This window comes from Palaemon carinicauda, chromosome 20 (assembly GCF_036898095.1).
Source record: "Palaemon carinicauda isolate YSFRI2023 chromosome 20, ASM3689809v2, whole genome shotgun sequence".
Classification (NCBI taxonomy): domain Eukaryota; kingdom Metazoa; phylum Arthropoda; class Malacostraca; order Decapoda; family Palaemonidae; genus Palaemon; species Palaemon carinicauda.
Window position 1 is genome coordinate 15,877,012 of NC_090744.1, and position 20,660 is coordinate 15,897,671.

The following is a 20,660-nucleotide window of genomic DNA, read 5'->3' on the forward strand; positions in this document are numbered from 1 at the left end:
ATGAAAAGGAAAGAAAGCCAAGACAAAAACGAAAGTCAATCCGCCGGTCCACCCCCGAAATCAAAACCATCAATTCAACAGGCCCTTGCGCCCACCCCCTCAAAAAAAAAAAAAAAAAAAAAAAAAAAAAAAAAAAAAAAAAAAAAAAAACCACACCACTTGGTCGTAGAACAAAAAAAGAAGGGAGGGGAGGGGGGCCCTCGCCATGTGTCCGAATAAACCGCAAAACAAACTCCAATAACAAACAAAATGGGAGGCAACACGAGAGCCTACAGCAAAGAAGAAGAAGAAGAAGAAGAAGAAGAAGAAGACACAGTCAATACTCAGCCTTTCCCAAAAATCCTCCTGACAATGGAAGAGGCCTAACTTTTAGTCAAAAGCCTTAGGTCCTCTCTGGACGACAACCTCGAATAACAATACGTACACTCACGAAAGAAAGAGAAAACAAGGAAAAAAAAAACTCATTTCTCAGGTTTATAGGCCTACGGTAACGAGACTTTTACTTACTTCTCAACTGTTTTTTCCGGGCAATTTCACCCCCCCCCCCAGCCGCCCCCCCCCCCCACCCCCACCCAATCCACACTTGTTTTCTTTCTCCCTCTCATCGCCTCTCTTTCTCTCTCTGATAACTTGAGATAAAATTATTTCCACTAAATTAAAGTCTATTGCAAGGACGCTTTAAGAATCGTATTTGTATCAAAACAACTTAACCATCTGATTCTTATACTCTTTTACCCCACATGCCAATATTGGTCCTTCTTACCAAGTTAGTCTATTTCAAAAAACACTTAAGTTATATATATATATATATATATATATATATACACTAATCAAATTAACCATGTGATGCAAACACACTTCTACTCCACAACCCAAAATTGGTCCTTCTCATAAGTTAGTCTAACTTCAAAAACACTTGACTTATATATACACTCATCAACTTAACCATCTGATTCTTACACACTTTTATCCCACAACCCAAAATCGGTTCTTCCAAATTAAGTTAATCTATGTCAAAGAGACTTGAGAATCATACTTATATCAAAACAACTTGACCTTCTGATTCTTATAGTCTTTTAACCCACAAACCAACATCGATTCTTGTGAGTAATCATAATAATAACAATTTGGTCTATAGCACATGACTTCTATACTTTCAAATGTTAAGCCATATAAACTTCTTAATATCAAAGGCACACTACTTTGAGAATAACTTATACCCAAAAGAAAATTATATAAGATAACTTCAGATGCTGTATGTTGTGCAGGAATCATAATATTCGTCTCAAAAAGAATAACTAGATAGAAATAACTAGGTATAAAAAATTCCTCAGAAAACTTAAATACACATAGCAGTGAATACGGGACATACAGTATATCGGGACGAGCTGAAAAAGAAGAAGAAGAAGAAAAAGAAGAAGAAGAAGAAATACGAAAGGCGTGGGAGGAGTAGGAAAAAACAGACGATGGGAGACAGAAAACCACTCACGTCTGGCATCGAGATTCGAACCTATGTTGGGCGGGTATCGCTTTTCGAAGCTGACCGGAATCACAATGAGGGCTAAAGATGGAGAGAGAGAGAGAGAGAGAGAGAGAGAGAGAGAGAGAGAGAAATGGGTTCTTTGGCAGAGAAAAAGACTGATACATGCAGAGAGAGAGAGAGAGAGAGAGAGAGAGAGAGAGAGAGAGAAATGGGTTCTTTGGCAGAGAAAAAGACTGACACATGCAGAATTGCAGAGAGAGAGAGAGAGAGAGAGAGAGAGAGAGAGAGAGAGAGAGAGAGAGTTGTGCACATATAACAAACGACAGACTTACATAGACAAGAAATCTCTAAGAGAAAGACACAGATAGGGATAAAAGAAAGACAGAAAAACCGACAAAAACACTCCATGCTACTCCATCGATCTCCACAAGAACCTCCCAACACAACGAAGCAATAAATCCACCAGTAAAAACTTACACGAAGTGACGAACCATTTCATCACAAGTCTCACGACGGCCACGGTCCTACAGTCGCATACCTACTACTGCACTCCTCACCCCCGCCCCCACCCTTTACGAGGCAGGGATGTGCGTATTGACGATCTAATTAATACTTAATTTGGATTACCTCAGGACTATAATTCCCTTCAAAAGCGATGGTGCAAACATGGGACCATCAAAAGGATTACAAGTCGGGAGGTAATTAGTTTATTAGGGGCCTCCGAACTATACGCCAGATCACACGAAATAAAATGAATTAACTCATAACATTATTCCATATTAGAGGGAACTGCTACCATCCGATTCACCTTCATTAATTTGTTTGTGCTTTCACGGACGGTAAACAGGTTTTAAGTTTAAATGAGTTGGGAGAGAGAGAGAGAGAGAGAGAGAGAGAGAGAGAGAGAGAGAGAGAGAGAGGTTGTGTTTCTTGAAATGTTAGATATGTTTAAAAACAAATAATTTACAGTGACAGAGAAAGAATGATAATAACAACAACAACAATAATAATAATAATAATAATAATAATAAGAGAGAGAGAGAGAGAGAGAGAGAGAGAGAGAGAGAGAGAGAGAGAGAGAGAGGTTGTGTTTCTTGAAATGTTAGATATGTTTAAAACGAATAATTTACAGTGACAGAGAAAGAATGATAACAACAACAATAATAATAATAAGAGAGAGAGAGAGAGAGAGAGAGAGAGAGAGAGGTTGTGTTTCTTGAAATGTTAGATATGTTTAAAACACATAATTTACAGTGACAGAGAGAGAAGGAATGATAATAACAACAATAATGATAATAATAATAATAATGATAATAATAATAAAGAGAGAGAGAGAGAGAGAGAGAGAGAGAGAGAGAGAGAGAGAGAGTCTCAGTTTCTCGAAATGTAGATATAATGTTTAATGTTTGCAACATAGGAAGAATGAAAACTGACATAGAAGGAATAATAATAATAATAATAATAATAATAATAATAATAATAATAATAATAATAAATCGGTTTTCCTACATCTAATGCTTACAATAAATACTGTATCAAAAAGAACTGTAACAGAGGAAGATTTAATCTTGATTAAAAAAAAAAAAAAAAATATCCAACTTTCACATTGTATTAAAGAAATGTTATGACATATGAAGTTGGTGTTCCGTAAAGCATCGGATCCAATTTCAAATATTTATATCTTGAGAGAGAGAGAGAGAGAGAGAGAGAGAGAGAGAGAGAGAGAGAGAGAGAGAGTACCAAGAAACAATTTTAAACTAGAAGAGGATCTAGTTACCTCTTTCCAATATAGCCTATGCTATCTATCTACCTAGGATCTCTTGATTCCTTCCCACTATCTATTTCTCTATCTATATAAGTTTTCACGATCCCTTCCCAGTAGCTTGCCTATCTATTTATCTATCTAAGACCCTAGATTTAATCCCACTAGCTTACACTGTCAAATTTACTGCCTGTACATCTAATAATCTATCGATAAACCTGAACTGAAGAACAGTCTAAAAAATTAACTACTTGAACGAAATATAGTTATTCCTTACATAAATGTAGTAATTTAAGTATTGGATGACTTTACAAGAAACAAATACCAATAAATAAAAAATCCAACTTTTTACCGTCCATATATCACTCACTATTAAATGTTTTGTCTTTAAAAAAAAAAATCATAATACAATGATTTTGAAATATAATTCTCTCAAGATATACCATACGTTTATGAGAAGTTGGTTTTGATTATACAATTAATTTGGAGTTGGTGATATCGCTCATTGTGTCAATATTCATCCATGAGTCACAATCCTTCTCTCAAGGGGTTAACTACTGCATTGTAATTGTTCATTGGCTACTTTCCTCATGGTAAGGGTAGAAGAGACTCTCTAGCTATGGTAAGCAGCTCTTATAGGAGGACACTCCAAAATCAAACATTGGAATAACATTGAGAGAATGCCAATTTTTACCCTGTGTACTTCTCGGTCCCAGAAGTCCTTCTCATAGAATCTATGAGAAGGGCACTCCAAAATAAAATTTCTATTATCTAGCTAAAGCTTTTGTACCATGGTCTTCCACTGTCTTGTTTCCTAATTTCCTTTCCTCTCTGGGCAAATTTCCCTGTTGGAACCCTTGGGCTTATAGCATCGTGCTTTTCCAACAGGGTTGTAGCTTAGATAATACTACTACTATTACTACTTTTACTACTACAAATTATAATATTAATAATAATAATAATAATAATAAAATTACCATCACCAAGAGAGGCAACTTTTAAATCAACAAATTCCTAAACACACATGGACAGATACTGCCCATGTTTACATAAGCTACAAATGTAAACAAACAACTTGTTTGTTGCATGTTCGTTAGTTCACAACTTTCTCCCAAATACAGACTAAGGAGGGATTCAGGTTTAAAGGTCGCTCATGAGCGCCAGAGGACAGGTGTACGAAAATGTCCTAGATACCGACCATATATATATATATATATATATATATATATATATATATATATATATACATATATATATACATATATATATATATATACATATATATATATATACATATATATATATATATATATATATATATATATATATATATATAAGCGACTAAACCTCTTTCTATCAAGCTAGACCTATAATAATCTTCTCTAAAGCTAGTTTACATGGAAGGTAAGGCTGTGAATACTAGTGAAAATTTTTCGAGACGCGAGCGGGGTTCGAACTTCAGATCCAAGAATCACGAGTCAGAGACGCTACCTATTCGGCTGCAAGTTTGTTTGTTTTTTATTTCCCTTCAAATTCTACGTAAAATTTGAATACTGTCTTAAAAGAAGCATAGTCCTAGGTACACAGCTACGGGCCATGAAAACAATTGAACGAATAAAAAAAGAAAAGAAAAAAAAAGCGCTTTAAAATCCTTGAACGTAATTTTTTGACAGGGGTAAAATGAGCGAAGCTTTTTAAATTCTTTTATTATTTCACTTTGCAATTTTTATATAAAATCGCATACGCAATTTTTATATAAAATCGCATAAGCAATTTTTATATAAAATCGCATACGCAATTTTTATATAAAATCGCATAAGCAATTTTTATATAAAATCGCATACGCAATTTTTATATAAAATCGCATAAGCAATTTTTATATAAAATCGCATACGCAATTTTTATATAAAATCGCAAACGCAATTTTTATATAAAATCGCATACGCAATTTTTATATAAAATCGCAAACGCAATTTTTATATAAAATCGCATACGCAATTTTTATATAAAATCGCATAAGCAATTTTTATATAAAATCGCAAACGCAATTTTTATATAAAATCGCATACGCAATTTTTATATAAAATCGCATACGCAATTTTTATATAAAATCGCATAAGCAATTTTTATATAAAATCGCAAACGCAATTTTTATATAAAATCGCATAAGCAATTTTTATATAAAATCGCAAACGCAATTTTTATATAAAATCGCATACACATTTTGTAAAAGACAGAAAGAAAAAAAGAAATGACAGACAAAACTATTTCACCACATAATCATACACAATCGGTACCAATCGAATAATTAAAAAAAAACCACCTTCAAACAATAACGGACATCTGTAATTTGCCGTAATTTGCTGCACGAGTAATTCACGGTGCTTTCACGGTTCATTATTTTGTAATTAATGGCCACATACGATTCTTGGAACATTTGAGGCCGGGGCTTTGCGCGAGCGAGAGAGGGAGAAAATTAAAATTGTAATTCAAGCAGCCTCGAGTTCCCTGTGCTGTGGCGGACAAACAAATATGCCATAACAACAGTGTCTGTGTGATTTTTTTTCCCCAAAAAATTGTATTCCATCAAATAACTCTCAAATAATTACCAAACATTTAGAGCATCCGCCGCAGAGAGGAAAATGAAAATGTGTTGAAAGTATTTCGCATCGAAATAAAAAAGATGTGAAAATTAATTATTTCCAACAATCCTGAATCAACATATCACCAAGTTAAAGTGATAGTACTCAGTTTGCCAAATAAATGAATTTCGTATATATATATATATATATATATATATATATATATATATATATATATATATGTGTGTGTGTGTGTATGTATGTATGTATATATATATATATATATATATATATATATATATATATATATATATATATGTTAACGTTTCTATGTTGATGAGACGGGTAAATCTCTCTCTCTCTCTCTCTCTCTCTCTCTCTCTCTCTATTTATCCATCTATCTCTCATCAATATACAGTAGTTATATCTCTCTACTATATATATATATATATATATATATATATATATATATATCTTTCTAAGTATATCCTAAGAACAGTAATATACTTTAATGTCAGGCGGAAAGCACAAAATGAAAAAATGAATTTATCTTTTAAAAGCATAACAAACGAGTCAATAGTAGAAAAGTGGTCAGCATATCTTGGTTTAAAGGTCACTCATGAGTAACAGAGACAAGGGATAGTCAGCAGCCACTGTGATCCAATGTCTTAAGAGCATTCAAGTCCCAAACCACTCTCGGACCCGGATGAACAAGGCAATGGTTGCTAATGAATGGCAAGGCATTTTTATAGGCATTGGATAATTATGAAAACTGCAGTGCCATGGGGAAATAAAAATTGCCTAAATTTTTTTATTACCTTAAAAAAGTGGGCGTGTGGCTCATATGTAAAATATTTCTATAATAGTTTTTCTAATGGAGATATTGTACCAACCGTGTGTCACACAATTGTACATAATTATTTTGTATATATTATGCTTGTATCTGCGCTCTTCCCTCGCACTAAAAAGAACCAGAACAAACATGTCTATGTGTCGCCTATGTAATATTGTCATTTCTCGAACATGTATTTTCCTGTTGCCTTGAAGTTCTGTATATAAAGGAGAGTGTTCTTTAATAATACAACTCAGTTGATTGCATCCTTCCTTTGAGTTCACAACCCTCTCTCGGCTCGTCACAATATAGTGGATAACTTTTTATAAACGCTATTTTGCTTTCAAGGTAAACTAATTAGTATTAAAAGCAACACAGGATACTGGCGAGGAAGAATGAAAAGAAACTTTTCTCTGTGTCAGAAAGACACACTAAAAGTAACTGCGACTCTACTTGCGTGACAAGCAGCTCTTAATGTGTCAAGACACGTCTCAGTCTAGATATATAAGTAGCCTTGCACAAGGAAACAAAGCATGCAGATCATTAATCAAGTTGACAGCTCCCCTCATTCTAGTAAGATTGATCTTACTACATACTGGTCTATTATTATTATTATTATTATTATTATTACTTGTGAAGCTACAACCCTAGTTGGAAAAACAAGGCTCCAACAAGGAAAATAGCCCAGTGAGGAAAGGAAATATGGAAATAAACTATATGAGAAGTAGTTAACAATTAAAATAAAATATTTTAAGAATATTAACAACATTAGAATAAATCTTTAATATATAAACTATAAAAACTTCAAATACAAAACAAGAGGAAGAAAAATAAGATAGAATAGTGTGCCCAAGTGTACCCTCATGCAAGAGAACTAACCTAAGACAATGGAAGACCATGGTACAGAAGGTATGGCACTACCCAAGACTAGAGAACAATGGTTTGATTTTGGAGTGTCCTTCTCCTAGAAGAGCTGCTGACCATAGCTAAAGAGTCTCTTCTACCCTTACCAAGAGGAAAATGGTCACTGAACAATTACAGTGCAGTAGTTAATCCCTGGGGTGAAGAAAAATTGTTTGCTAATTTCAGTGATGTCAGGTGTATGAGGACTGAGGAGATTAAGTAAGGGATAGGCCAGACTATTCGCTGTGTGTATGTGTAGGCAAAGGGAAAATTAACCAAAACCAGAGAGAGGGATCCAATGTAGTACTGTCTGGCCACTCAAATGACCCCATAACTCTCTAGTGGTAGTATCTCAACGGGTGGCTGGGGGAATTAAGAAGAAACCTAACACTGAAAACAACAAAGAGAGACATGTGAGTGTCTGAGAGTTGTTTATGGAATTCCAATGAAACCTTTCTTGTAAATAACAACAATTATATGTGATTATTTAAAAAAAGTATTCAGGATACTTGGGGCTACCTTAAATAGAGAAGAGATACAGAAAAGATAACAATATTTCAGTTATAATTAACGGTATTAAGAAGGTATATTTCGACTGACCCCCCCCCCCCCCCAAAAAAAAGCTATGTTTAAAATTCGAACACTGCTTTTTCCTTTCTTTTTTTTCAAGCTGTATTCCTTGTATGATTTAAACTTTACATCATCATCATTATTATTATTATTATTATTATTATTATTATTATTATTATTGTTATTATTATTATTATTATTACTATATTGTTATTATTATTATTAATATTATTATTATTATTAATATTATTATTACTATTATTATCATAACAGGGAATAGAGCTTGGAAAATTAATGTTCTACAGAGAACAGTAGATGGAGATGGTCTGTGCATGCTCTTCGCACTCCCCAAGAGAGATTAGTTCACCAAACTTTTAACTGGGCTCCACAAGGCTCTAGAAGACTTGGAAGACCCTGGCCAACATGGTTGAGGACTACGAAGCGTGAAGTAGGAGATGATGAATGGAGAAGTATTGATTCGAAAGCTCAAGATAGAGACGATTGGTGAAATCTAACTGAGGCCCTTTGCGTCAATAGGCGTAGCAGGAGAGGATGATGATGACTAAGCTTATTTAATCTATCTATCGAATATAATATATATATATATATATATATATATATATATACATATATATATATATGTATATATATATATATATATATATATATATATATATATATATATATACACAAAACAGTAACAGCAGCAGTTTCCAGTCTACAGCAGGACCAAAGCCACAGATATGTCAATTCATATATATATATATATATATATATATATATATATATACGTATATATATATATATATATACATATATATATATATATATATATATATATATATATATACTGTATATGTATTATGAGTGTATGCGCATATCATACTGATCATCAGTATGCAAAAGCGTAGAAGTTGTACTGACCAAATTTTCATCTTAAGACATGTACAGCAATGCGTAGAATATGGAAATCCACTTTTGATGATACCCACACACATAAAGTTTGACTTTAACCATACTCATGAATCATACACCTTCTAGACTTAGGAGAAACTCGTCTAACTTAAAAAAGAAAGAAAAAAAAACACTCACATGAAAAATTACGCACTTTGTATGCATAGCCGGAGCACACAATTAAGAAAATACTCAAGACACACAAAAAATGATATGGAAATTAATTAGTTCCAACAATCCTGAAAAAATATATCACTACTTTAAAGTGATAGTCCTCAGTTTGCCAAATATATATATATATATATATATATATATATATATATATATATATATATATATAAATATATATATATATATATATATATATATATACGTGTCTATGCTAATGAGACATATGAATCTCTCTCTCTCTCTCTCTCTCTCTCTCTCTCTCTCTCTCTCTCTCTCTCTATATATATATATATATATATATACATATATATATCATCAATATACAGTAGTTATATCTCTCTCCTATAAACTTATATATTTCTAAGTATATTCTAACTGCACTTATATACTTTAATGCAAGGCAGCAAGCACAAAATGAAAAAGGATAAAACAGCGCTTGCTCCCCCTGCCTATACAATTAAATAGAAGACCGAAGGATTGCAAGAACAAGAAAAATTGAAAAAAAAAAATAAAATAAAAGCGAAAGAAAAATAAATTGAATCTAATATCTTTTAATCGGTTTGGGGTGGCTGAGGAGTATATTTCACACCCATTACTAATTTAAGGAAAATTGAAAAAAAAAAATAAAAAAGAAAGAAAGAAAAAGGAGGTGAGACATATATTCTCCTGCGAAAGCATAAACTAATTAGTGAAAGTTGTTATGGTCTTGGAAGCGAAAGCAGGATCTTCCTCGAGGGAAATTAATGAAACACGACACCGTCACAGCGTGGGATAAACATACGCGAGGAATTAATGTTTTACATACGCAAGTGGAAATAAATACACATTTTTTGCGTGCGACGTGAGTACGTCTGTTCGTGTTTATATATATATATATATATATATATATATATATATATATATATATATATATACAGTATGTGTGTAATAATGAAAATTGGCGCAATATCCAGTTCAATTGAAATTATATATATATATATATATATATATATATATATATATATACAGTATGTGTGTAATAATGAAAATTGGCGCAATATCCAGTTCAATTGAAATTATATATATATATATATATATATATATATATATATATATATATACATATATATATATAAATATATATATACATATATATATATAAATATATATATATATATATATATATATATATATATATATATATATATATATACATATATATATATATTTATATATATATATATATATATATATATATATATACAGTATATTTATATATATAAATTACAATGTATTATCAGACATATTTACGTGTTTAATTACACATTCTCGGGTTTCAAAGGATACGAAGTTCAGAAGAATAGTCAAAAGAAAAAAAAATGTAGAAGAAATGCCATATGGTTAACTATCAAAAGATAAAAACGTGTGCAGGTAGAATCTAAGCTCATTCAAAGTACGTTATTACTATTATTATTATTATTATTATTATTATTACTACCTAAGCTACAACTATAGTTGGAAAAGCAGGATGCTGTAAGCCCAAGGGCTCCAACAGGGAAAATAGCTCAGTGAGGAAAGGAAATAAGTGAATAAAAAACAAGAGAAGTAATGATCAATATGAAATATCTTAAGAACAGTAACAACATTAAAACAGATCTTTCATTTATAGACTATAAAAACTAAAAAAAAAAAAAAAAATCAAGAGGAAGAGAACTAAAATAGAAAAGTGTGCCCGAGTGTACCCTCAAGCAAGATCTTAACTTCCAGTATAGTAATTGGCAAAAACTCACTCATTAGCTTCAAGTCTTCTAACCTCATCTTTCGTATTAAATAACACTTATTATGAAAAAAAAAAACATATTTAAAATACACACAATTGGTGAAATCTTTGCCAAAACTCATCCACTGCCTTCTCATCTTTTAACAACGTAATCTTTCGTCTTCATCATCATCATCTCCTACGCCTATGGACGCAAAGGTCCTCGGTATATTTCGCCCGTTGTCTCTATCTTGAGATTGTAATTCAATACTTCTCCCTCCATTCGCCTTTCGTCTTACATAACGTTTATTCATAATTTTTTTTTTAAAATATATATATATAGTCTCAAGAATCAATCCCAAATCTTTCCCCACACAGTTTGTCGTGAGGGACTTGAAGGAGGTTGATTAATTAGCCTTGTGGGGGGGGGGGGGGGGATGAGGAGGAGGAGGAGGAGGAGGGGATACGATAATTAGTGAGGTTCTAAAAACTCTATGAGATGTGAAACTTGATCAGACCTCGTCACAGTTAATGCTGACCAGAGGGATTCCAATAAACCTTGTTCCAAGATACAGTGATAGATCAATGACTTTTTTTTTTTTTTTTTTTTTTTTACTCTTTGATCTCCTCGAAGTAGCTACTTGGCTCTGCACTGAATTCACGAAGGAGGTCAGGAGCGTTGAAAAACCCGGATAAAGTATATAGATATCATGAGTATTTCAGCTTTTAACTTTTGTGTTTGCGAAGCTTTTTCTCCCCCAGAGACAAGTATTTGAAAATACTTCTTGCCGAGCTCGGGATTCGAGTCTCATTAGCGAAGTTGCCCTATTAAAAAAAAAAAAAAAAAAAAAAAAAAGGGTGACTGTTAGCGAAAGTATTACGTTTGTCAAATAGAATTTAAATAGGATGCAATAGTGATAAAAATAAAATTGTGAGCGAAAATGACAATAGGAAGACTACAGAGTTATTATCCCCTGATGTGCTGAATCTCTCTCTCTCTCTCTCTCTCTCTCTCTCTCTCTCTCTCTCTCTCTCTCTCAGCAAATAAGTATTCAAATAAGTATTTGATATCTTACAAACACACACACACACACACACACACACACACACATATATATATATATATATATATATATATATATATATATATATATATATATATATATATAATTTTAGGGGTACATATGAAAACATCCAACGGGTACAGAAGAGAAAAAAAGTTGGGAAATCCTGCCCTAGAGACTGACTACATATACATATGATCACTGTTCAAGACCCCTCACTCACCCCAGCTAGAACCAGGGAGGGCCAGCCAATAGCTCTTGATGACTCGGCAGGTAAACCTACAGGCTCCACCAAACACCCCATCCTTAGCTCACAAGGATGGTACGGTTGCGGACTCAACAAGAAACTAACGAGCTTGAGCGGGTCCCCAACCCTCACAAGGGTGGTAAGGTTGCAGACACTACATGAATCTAACGTACATGAGGTACCTCGCACTCCAGTCCAGCAGATCGCCAGGCAGGGGAGTTTCCAATAGACTACCACAACCTAAGTAGATTAAAATATTTACCACATAATGGAACTATAGTCAATTTCTTTTAGCGATGCATATTTGCACCGACTCGCAGCGGTGCCCTTTTAGCTCGGAAAAGTTTCCGGATCGCTGATTGGTTGGACAAGATAATTCTAACCAATCAGCGATCAGGAAACTTTTCCGAGCTAAAAGGGCACCGCCGCGAGTCGGTGCAAATATGCATCGCTAAAAGAAATGGATTATAGTTCATGATAGTTATACAAATCTCAAAAAAGGGGAAATGTTAACAGGTCTTCCTAACAAAATACACATCGATACTATCACTATTCACAAACAGTTCTCCTTCACTATAGGGGTTAACTACTGCAATGTAATTGTTCAGTGGCTACTTTCCAATTGGTAAGAGTAGAAGAGACTCCTTAGCTATGGTAAGCAGCTCTTTTAGGAGAAGGACACTCCAAAATCAAACTATTGTTATATAGTCTAGGGTAGTAGGTTGGTCAGGGCACCAGCCACCTGTTGAGATACTACCGCTAGAGAGTTATGGGGTCCTTTGGCTGGCCAGACAGTAATACATTGGATCCTTCTCTCTGTTTACGGTTTGTTTTCCCTTTCCCTACTCACACACACCGAATAGTCAGGCCTATTCTTTACAATTTCTCCTCTGCCCTCTTACACCTGACAACACTGAAAGTATCAAACATTTCTTTCTTCACCCAAGGGGTTACTGCACTGTGATTGTTCAGTGGCTACTTTCCAATTGGTAAGAGTAGAAGAGACTCTTTAGCTATGGTAAGCAGCTCTTTTAGGAGAAGGATACTCCAAAATCAAACTATTGTTCAATAGTCTAGGGTAGTGCCATAGCCTCTGTACCATGGTCTTCCACTGCCTTGGGTTAGAGATCTCTTGCTTGAGGATACACTCGGGCACGCCATATTTATATTGTTTCTCTTCCTCTCGTTTTTATGAAGTTTTTATAGTTTACATATGGCAGATCTAATTTAATGTTGGTAATGATCTTAAAATATCTTATTTAGATTATTATTACTTCACTTGTAGTTTATTCATTTCCTTGTTTCCTTTCCTCACTGGGCTACTTTCCCTGTTGGAGCCCTCGGGCTTATAGCATCATGCTTTTCCAATTAGGGTTGTAGCTTAGATAATAATAATGATAATAATAATAATAATAATAATAATAATAATAATAATAATAATAATTCCCTTGCAGTCAGCATTTCTTAGAATTAACAAGAATGATTTGACATACTGTCTATAGTCCATTTCTTTTACCGATGCATATTTGCACCGACTCGCGGCGGTGCCCTTATAGCTCAGAAAATTTTCCTGATCGCTGATTGGTTAGAATTATCTTGTCCAACCAATCAGCGATCCGGAAACTTTTCCGAGCTAAAAGGGCACCGCTGCGAGTCGGTGCAAATATGCATCGCTAAAAGAAATGGACTATAGTGACGCCAACTTTACAAATAGCATAAGCCATGACATTGCGACACTAAGAGGCCAAAATGATTTCCTTTACTATCAACACTACTTTCAATACACAAATGGGAATTTGGCAATACCAACATCAATAGAAGTTGCTTTTGATCATAGAATTTCCTTTTGATTGAAAGGGTCTTTGACCGTGGAGGTATTGTAAGGGCCAACGGCCGTCTTTCGCTTACCATTTACACATTATTCTGGAGTAATCTTAATGTTTCGTTATTCAGTGTTAAACTATTTTGAAGATTATACAATTTCGAAATACTCCTGTTATTATTATTATTATTATTATTATTATTATTATTATTATTATTTATATTCATTATTTTATCATTATTGTCATTATTATTATTATCATTATCATTATTATTATTATTATTATTAATAGCTAAGCTACAACCCTAATTAGAAAAGCAGGTTGCTATAAGCCCAAGGGCTCCAACAGGGAAAAATAGCTCAGTGAGGAAAGGAAACAAGGACATAAAATAAAATACAAGATAAGTTATGAGCAATCAAAATAAAATATTTTAAGAACAGTAACAATATTATAGATTTTTCTTGTGTTTTATGTAGGGCAGTTTGATATAGCATCAAGAGAAAACAGTTATTAGAGTAAAATATGGATGAATTAATATGACTAAATAGAAAATACAGTACAGAATAAATTGTATTCAATCCTATGTTATGTAAACAGTATGATTTAACTGGTAACTTCTGAGCTGCTTTTAAAAGGAAGTAAAACACAAGTGGCTTAAAAAAAGATTTCTGGCATCCTGACATCTAAGGTCATTGAAGCCGATATCATTTGTTTTATATATAAAAATGAAAGAATATTCAATTAAAACCAGGAAAGTTACGATGTCATTATAAAAGTTAAATAGTTTTCAGAAGACCTGCTTCTGAAATCAATCTAAAAATGCCGCGTTTGTGTGTACATGTTTCAGAATTCGCAATTAAACTGTTGCTTCATGCCTTTTGCATAGTTTTTATTTTCTTGCAGTGTGACAAACTACATTTAAATTTCGTCAAGATTTGACAAGAATAAGAACGTCGAATACTCTCTTGATTTAGAAACATGTTTAGATAGATAGTAAAAATTTCAATTGTAAATACACTATATATAAAATAATAAATTATTTATGTAAATATACTATGATGTATATGCCATAAACTGCAAGATTGTAAATGCGTATTTCATTAAAAAAAAAAAAAAAAAACTTGGAATTCATGTACTTCCATTTCATCCAACCTGTATAATAATAATAATAATAATAATAATAATAATAATAATAATAATAATAATAATAAATACAAAAGATCGAAAATCTAAAAAACCTAATCTGTTTTTAGATTTTAATCATATTCGATCTTTTGTATTTAAAAATGTTGAGAAATATAAAGATAATAATAATAATAATAATAATAATAAAAATAATAATAATAATAATAATAATAATCGACAATTAGAGTGAAAACCCTTTTGTCTGCACGTGTTCGTTTAGTGTGAAAAGGCTTCTTCTATTGGAGGAGACTTGTAATAATAAGCAAAGCAAGTCGGTGGGACGAGGCACAAAATCAATATACTATTAGTGGCTCCGACCTTCTTCGCTATTGAGTTCGGCTTTATTGTTCGAATACAACAGCTTTCAGAATTCGCAATTTCGCCCCCGCCCCCCTCCCTCAGGTTATATTGTTCAACGCTGCAAATGTTCACCGCTCAATTCACTTACTTTAATTATATCCGAGAGAAATATGTATACTCTCTTCGGGGAATATACGAACAAAGCCTGGAACTTACATGAAACAGGGTTGTCCACGGTTAAGTTACGTTACTTGTTAGCATAAAATTACATAATCATTCAAGTTGCTTTTCTTTAATATTGGTGGAAGATCTACAAAGATGATAAAGTATCAATGCAAACTAAAATCAAATATGTTACTACTCACTTGGAAAAGTATATTCTGTATCAGCAATGGTGAATGAAGCTTGTACTGGCCTATTGGTAACATCTCTACCTCTGATCGCCAGACTGGGGTTCGAATCACGTTCAAACTCTTTAGTTTCATTAGTGTATGCATCCTCAACATCCTTGTGAGCTAAGGATGCAGGGTTTGGGAGAGCCTATAGCTCTACCTGCTGAGTTATCAGCAGCCTTTGGCTAGGCCTACCTGATCCTAGTTTGGTTGGAGAGGGGGCATGAGCACAGATCGTAGTATGGTCACTCCCTAGGGCATTGTCCTACTTGCTAGGGCAATGTCACTGTCCCTTGCCTCTGCTATTCATGAGTAGCCTTCAAAACCTTTCATATGCCATTTTTCTTTGACTTGAAAAATAAAGATTATGCAGATCAGATATTGTCTCACAGTTTAAAGGTCACTCATGAGTGGCAGAGTCAAGGGACAGGATAATGTCCAAAAGACCAAACCTTTATATACATATGATCAGCACCCAAGTAGAGGAAGAGAGGCCCAGGCACTGGCTGCTGACGAATCTGCAGGTAGATCTAAAGCTCCCACACAAACCCCCATCCTCATACCACAGGGACAGTGAGGTTGTGCACAATAGTACAAACTTTTTCAACCTGTGATTAATGCTCGAACTTTCGACCCACATATCGCAGGTCATAGGCGTTATCCCAAAGGCTAGTTAATAGCACTTAAAGTAGCCAGTTTTACCTCATAATATATCCCAACATCAGGAGCATCAACAATAGTTAAATCAGTGGAATTTCAAAAATTCAAATTTGCAGCGAATGTTTTCATGTTGAACAGGCTGACATAAGTCTCTAGTTATAATTATATATGAAAGATCTATTTAAGTGTTGTTACTGTTCTTCATTATTTCTCTTTTAGTCAGTTTATTTCTATATTTCCTTCCTTCGCCGGGATATTTTTCCCTGTTGGAGCCCATGGGCTTATAGCATCCTGCTTTTCCACCTAGGGTTGTAGCTTAACCAGTAGCTTTTGATTATTATAATAATAATAATAATAATAATAATAATAATAACAACAACAATAATAATACAAAGCTCAGTAATCCCACTATTCTTCCAAAACGCGACTGCATGAATTTAAAATGCGACGGAGGTAACTTCCTCCAGATATTCCAAATACCGTTCTTCATACTTCCCAACGAGAGAGAGAGAGAGAGAGAGAGAGAGAGAGAGAGAGAGAGAGAGAGAGAGAGAGAGAGAGAGAGAGAGGAACGCTTTCCATAATACGATCGGATTCTGAAGATCTCAAATTCAATTGCATGAGACACCGGTATTAGGATAAAACCTAGAATACCATTAGGCGTCCCGTGTCGAATATAATGTGCAATTCTGTTTTCGCCAGACACTCTAGTCCATCTTTCTTCTTGAGGACGTACTCAAGAGGACTGAAGATAATTCTGAAGGAGGAACTCGAGAAATGCTCGTCTGTCTTTCTTATTTATGCTAAAGGTACCCTGACACTTGCACGACTTTTTGCCACGAATCTGTCGTGGCAAGTCGTGACATTTTGTGGCACAAACTGGAAGATAAAGAAAAAAAAAAAAAAATTACCTCCACATTGACACGAACTGGCACGACAAGTTCACGACAAGTTCACGCATAGTTTGCGCACTTCCCGCATCGTCCCGACGAGTTCACGAACAGTTGGCGTATAGTTCACGACCCAGTCACGAAATTTTGTCGTGACCAAAATTTTTAACATTTCAAAATTATCGTTACGACATGCCACGATGTCACGACGGGTTTACAAACACTTCACTTCACGCCAGTTCAAGACTCGAGTCGTGACAATGCGTGCCAAAAATCTGTGCAAGTGTCAGCCTGGCTTAAGGAAATTTTTGTTTGAGTTATGACATGAACAAGATTTCTCCTGTCATCTACTCTTCTTCCTCTTATATAATCCCTCCCCAAATAGCGATTGTGGTCCCTCCAAATTCCCAAAATCCCCTTCTGGCACCCTCCCATTCCCCAAGTCCGTATTCAGCCTCCTCTCACTCCCACGGAGACCACTCTCCAAATCGCCATTCCGGCCCCTACAATTCCCCAAAATCCCTTTTTGGCCCTTTCCCAATCCCTCAAGACCTCTACCCAAATCCCCATTCTGGTCTCTCCCACTCCCCCCAAGACACCTCCTCAAAATCCCCTTCTGGCCCTTTCCCAATCCCCCAAGACACCTCCCCCAAATCCCCCTTCTGGCCTCTCCCATTCCCCCAAAATCCCCCTTCTGGCCCTCCCACTCCCCGGAAGAACCCCTCCCCAAATCCCTCCTCTGGCCCCTCCCACTCCCCGAAAGACTACTCCCACTCCTCAAATCCCCCTTCTGGCCCCCTCCTACTACCCCAAATCCCTCTTCTGTTTCCTCCCACTCCCTAAAGACCCCTCCTCAAATCCCCCTTCTGGACCCCTCCAACTCTTCGAAAGACTTCTCCCACTCCTCAAATCCCCCTTCTGGCCCCCTCCAACTCTTCGAAAGACTTCTCCCACTCCTCAAATCCCCCTTCTGGCCCCCTCCAACTCCCCAAAATCCCTCTTCTGTCTCTTCCCACTACCTAAAGACCCCTCCTCAAATCCCCCTTCTGGCCCCCTCCAACTCCCATAAATCCCTCTTCTGTCTCCTCCCACACCCTAAACATCCCCTCCTCAAATCCCCCTTCTGGACCTCTCTAACTCCCCCCAAATCCCTCTTCTGTCTCCTCCCACTCCCTAAACATCCCTCCTCAAATCCCCCTTCTGGCCCCCTCCCACTACCCCAAATCCCTCTTCTGTGTCCTCCTACTCCCTAAACATCCCTCCTCAAATCCCCCCTCTGGCCCCCTCCCACTACCCCAAATCCCTCTTCTGTCTCCTCCCACTCCCTAAAGACCCCTCCTCAAATCCCCCTTCTGGCCCCCTCTAACTCCCACAAATCCCTCTTCTGTCTCCTCCCACTCCCTAAAAACCCCTCCTTAAATCCCCCTTCTGGCCCCCTCTAACTCCCACAAATCCCTCTTCTGTCTCCTCCCACTCCCTAAACATCCCTCCTCAAATCCCCCTTCTGGCCCCCCTCTAACTCCCATAAATCCCTCTTCTGTCTCCTCCCACTCCCTAAAGACCCCTCCTTAAATCCCCCTTCTGGCCCCCTCTAACTCCCACAAATCCCTCTTCTGTCTCCTCCCACTCCCTAAACATCCCTCCTCAAATCCCCCTTCTGGCCCCCTCCCACTACCCCAAATCCCTCTTCTGTGTCCTCCTACTCCCTAAACATCCCTCCTCAAATCCCCCTTCTGGCCCCCTCTAACTCCCATAAATCCCTCTTCTGTCTCCTCCCACTCCCTAAAGACCCCTCCTTAAATCCCCCCTTCTGGCCCCCTCTAACTCCCACAAATCCCTCTTCTGTCTCCTCCCACTCCCTAAACATCCCTCCTCAAATCCCCCTTCTGGCCCCCTCTAACTCCCATAAATCCCTCTTCTGTCTCCTCCCACTCCCTATAGACCCCTCCTCAAATCCCTCTTCTGGCCCCTCCCACTACCCCCAAATCCCTCTTCTGTCTCCTCCCACTCCCTAAAGACCCCTCCTCAAATCCCCCTTCTGGCCCCCTCCCACTACCCCCAAATCCCCCTTCTGGCCCCCTCCCACTACCCCAAATCCCTCTTCTGTCTCCTCCCACTCCCTAAACATCCCTCCTCAAATCCCCCTTCTGGCCCCCTCCCACTACCCCAAATCCCTCTTCTGTGTCCTCCTACTCCCTAAACATCCCTCCTCAAATCCCCCCTTCTGGCCCCCTCTAACTCCCATAAATCCCTCTTCTGTCTCCTCCCACTCCCTAAAGACCCCTCCTTAAATCCCCCTTCTGGCCCCCTCTAACTCCCACAAATCCCTCTTCTGTCTCCTCCCACTCCCTATAGACCCCTCCTCAAATCCCTCTTCTGGCCCCTCCCACTACCCCCAAATCCCTCTTCTGTCTCCTCCCACTCCCTAAAGACCCCTCCTCAAATCCCCCTTCTGGCCCCCTCCCACTACCCCCAAATCCCCCTTCTGGCCCCCTCCCACTACCCCAAATCCCTCTTCTGTCTCCTCCCACTCCCTAAACATCCCTCCTCAAATCCCCCTTCTGGCCCCCTCCCACTACCCCCAAATCCCTCTTCTGTGTCCTCCTACTCCCTAAACATCCCTCCTCCAAATCCCCCTTCTGGCCCCCTCTAACTCCCATAAATCCCTCTTCTGTCTCCTCCCACTCCCTAAAGACCCCTCCTTAAATCCCCCTTCTGGCCCCCTCTAACTCCCACAAATCCCTCTTCTGTCTCCTCCCACTCCCTAAAGACCCCTCCTTAAATCCCCCTTCTGGCCCCCTCTAACTCCCACAAATCCCTCTTCTGTCTCCTCCCACTCCCTAAAGACCCCTCCTCAAATCCCCCTTCTGGCCCCCTCCCACTACCCCCAAATCCCTCTTCTGTCTCCTCCCACTACCCCAAATCCCTCTTCTGTTTCCTCCCACTCCCTAAAGACCCACTCCTCAAATCCCCCTTCTGACCCCCTCCAACTCCCCCAAATCCCTCTTCAGTTTCCTCCCACTCCCTAAACATCCCTCCTCAAATCACCCTTCTCGCCCCTTCCACTACCCCAAATCCCTCTTCTGTGTCCTCCCACTCCCTAA

General features: G+C 36.8%; 1 protein-coding gene across 1 annotated transcript; it reads left to right on the forward strand.

Moving 5' to 3' along the window:
• The first annotated feature begins 249 nt into the window (after window positions 1–249).
• Window positions 250–18,625, forward strand: LOC137659668 (uncharacterized). The gene is made up of 2 exons (XM_068394494.1): window positions 250–315; window positions 17,942–18,625. Exons 1-2 carry the CDS (start codon window positions 250–252, stop codon window positions 18,623–18,625), a joined length of 750 nt encoding a protein of 249 aa, XP_068250595.1.
• Window positions 18,626–20,660: the final 2,035 nt, after the last annotated feature.

Coding starts and splice junctions, on each gene's coding strand:
- LOC137659668 (XM_068394494.1), top strand. CDS start 250: ATGGGAGGCAACACGAGAGCCTACAGCAAAGAAGAAGAAGAAGAAGAA. Junction 316..17,941: donor AAGAAGAAGAAGAAGACACA/GTCAATACTCAG, acceptor CTCCCCAAATAG/CGATTGTGGTCCCTCCAAAT.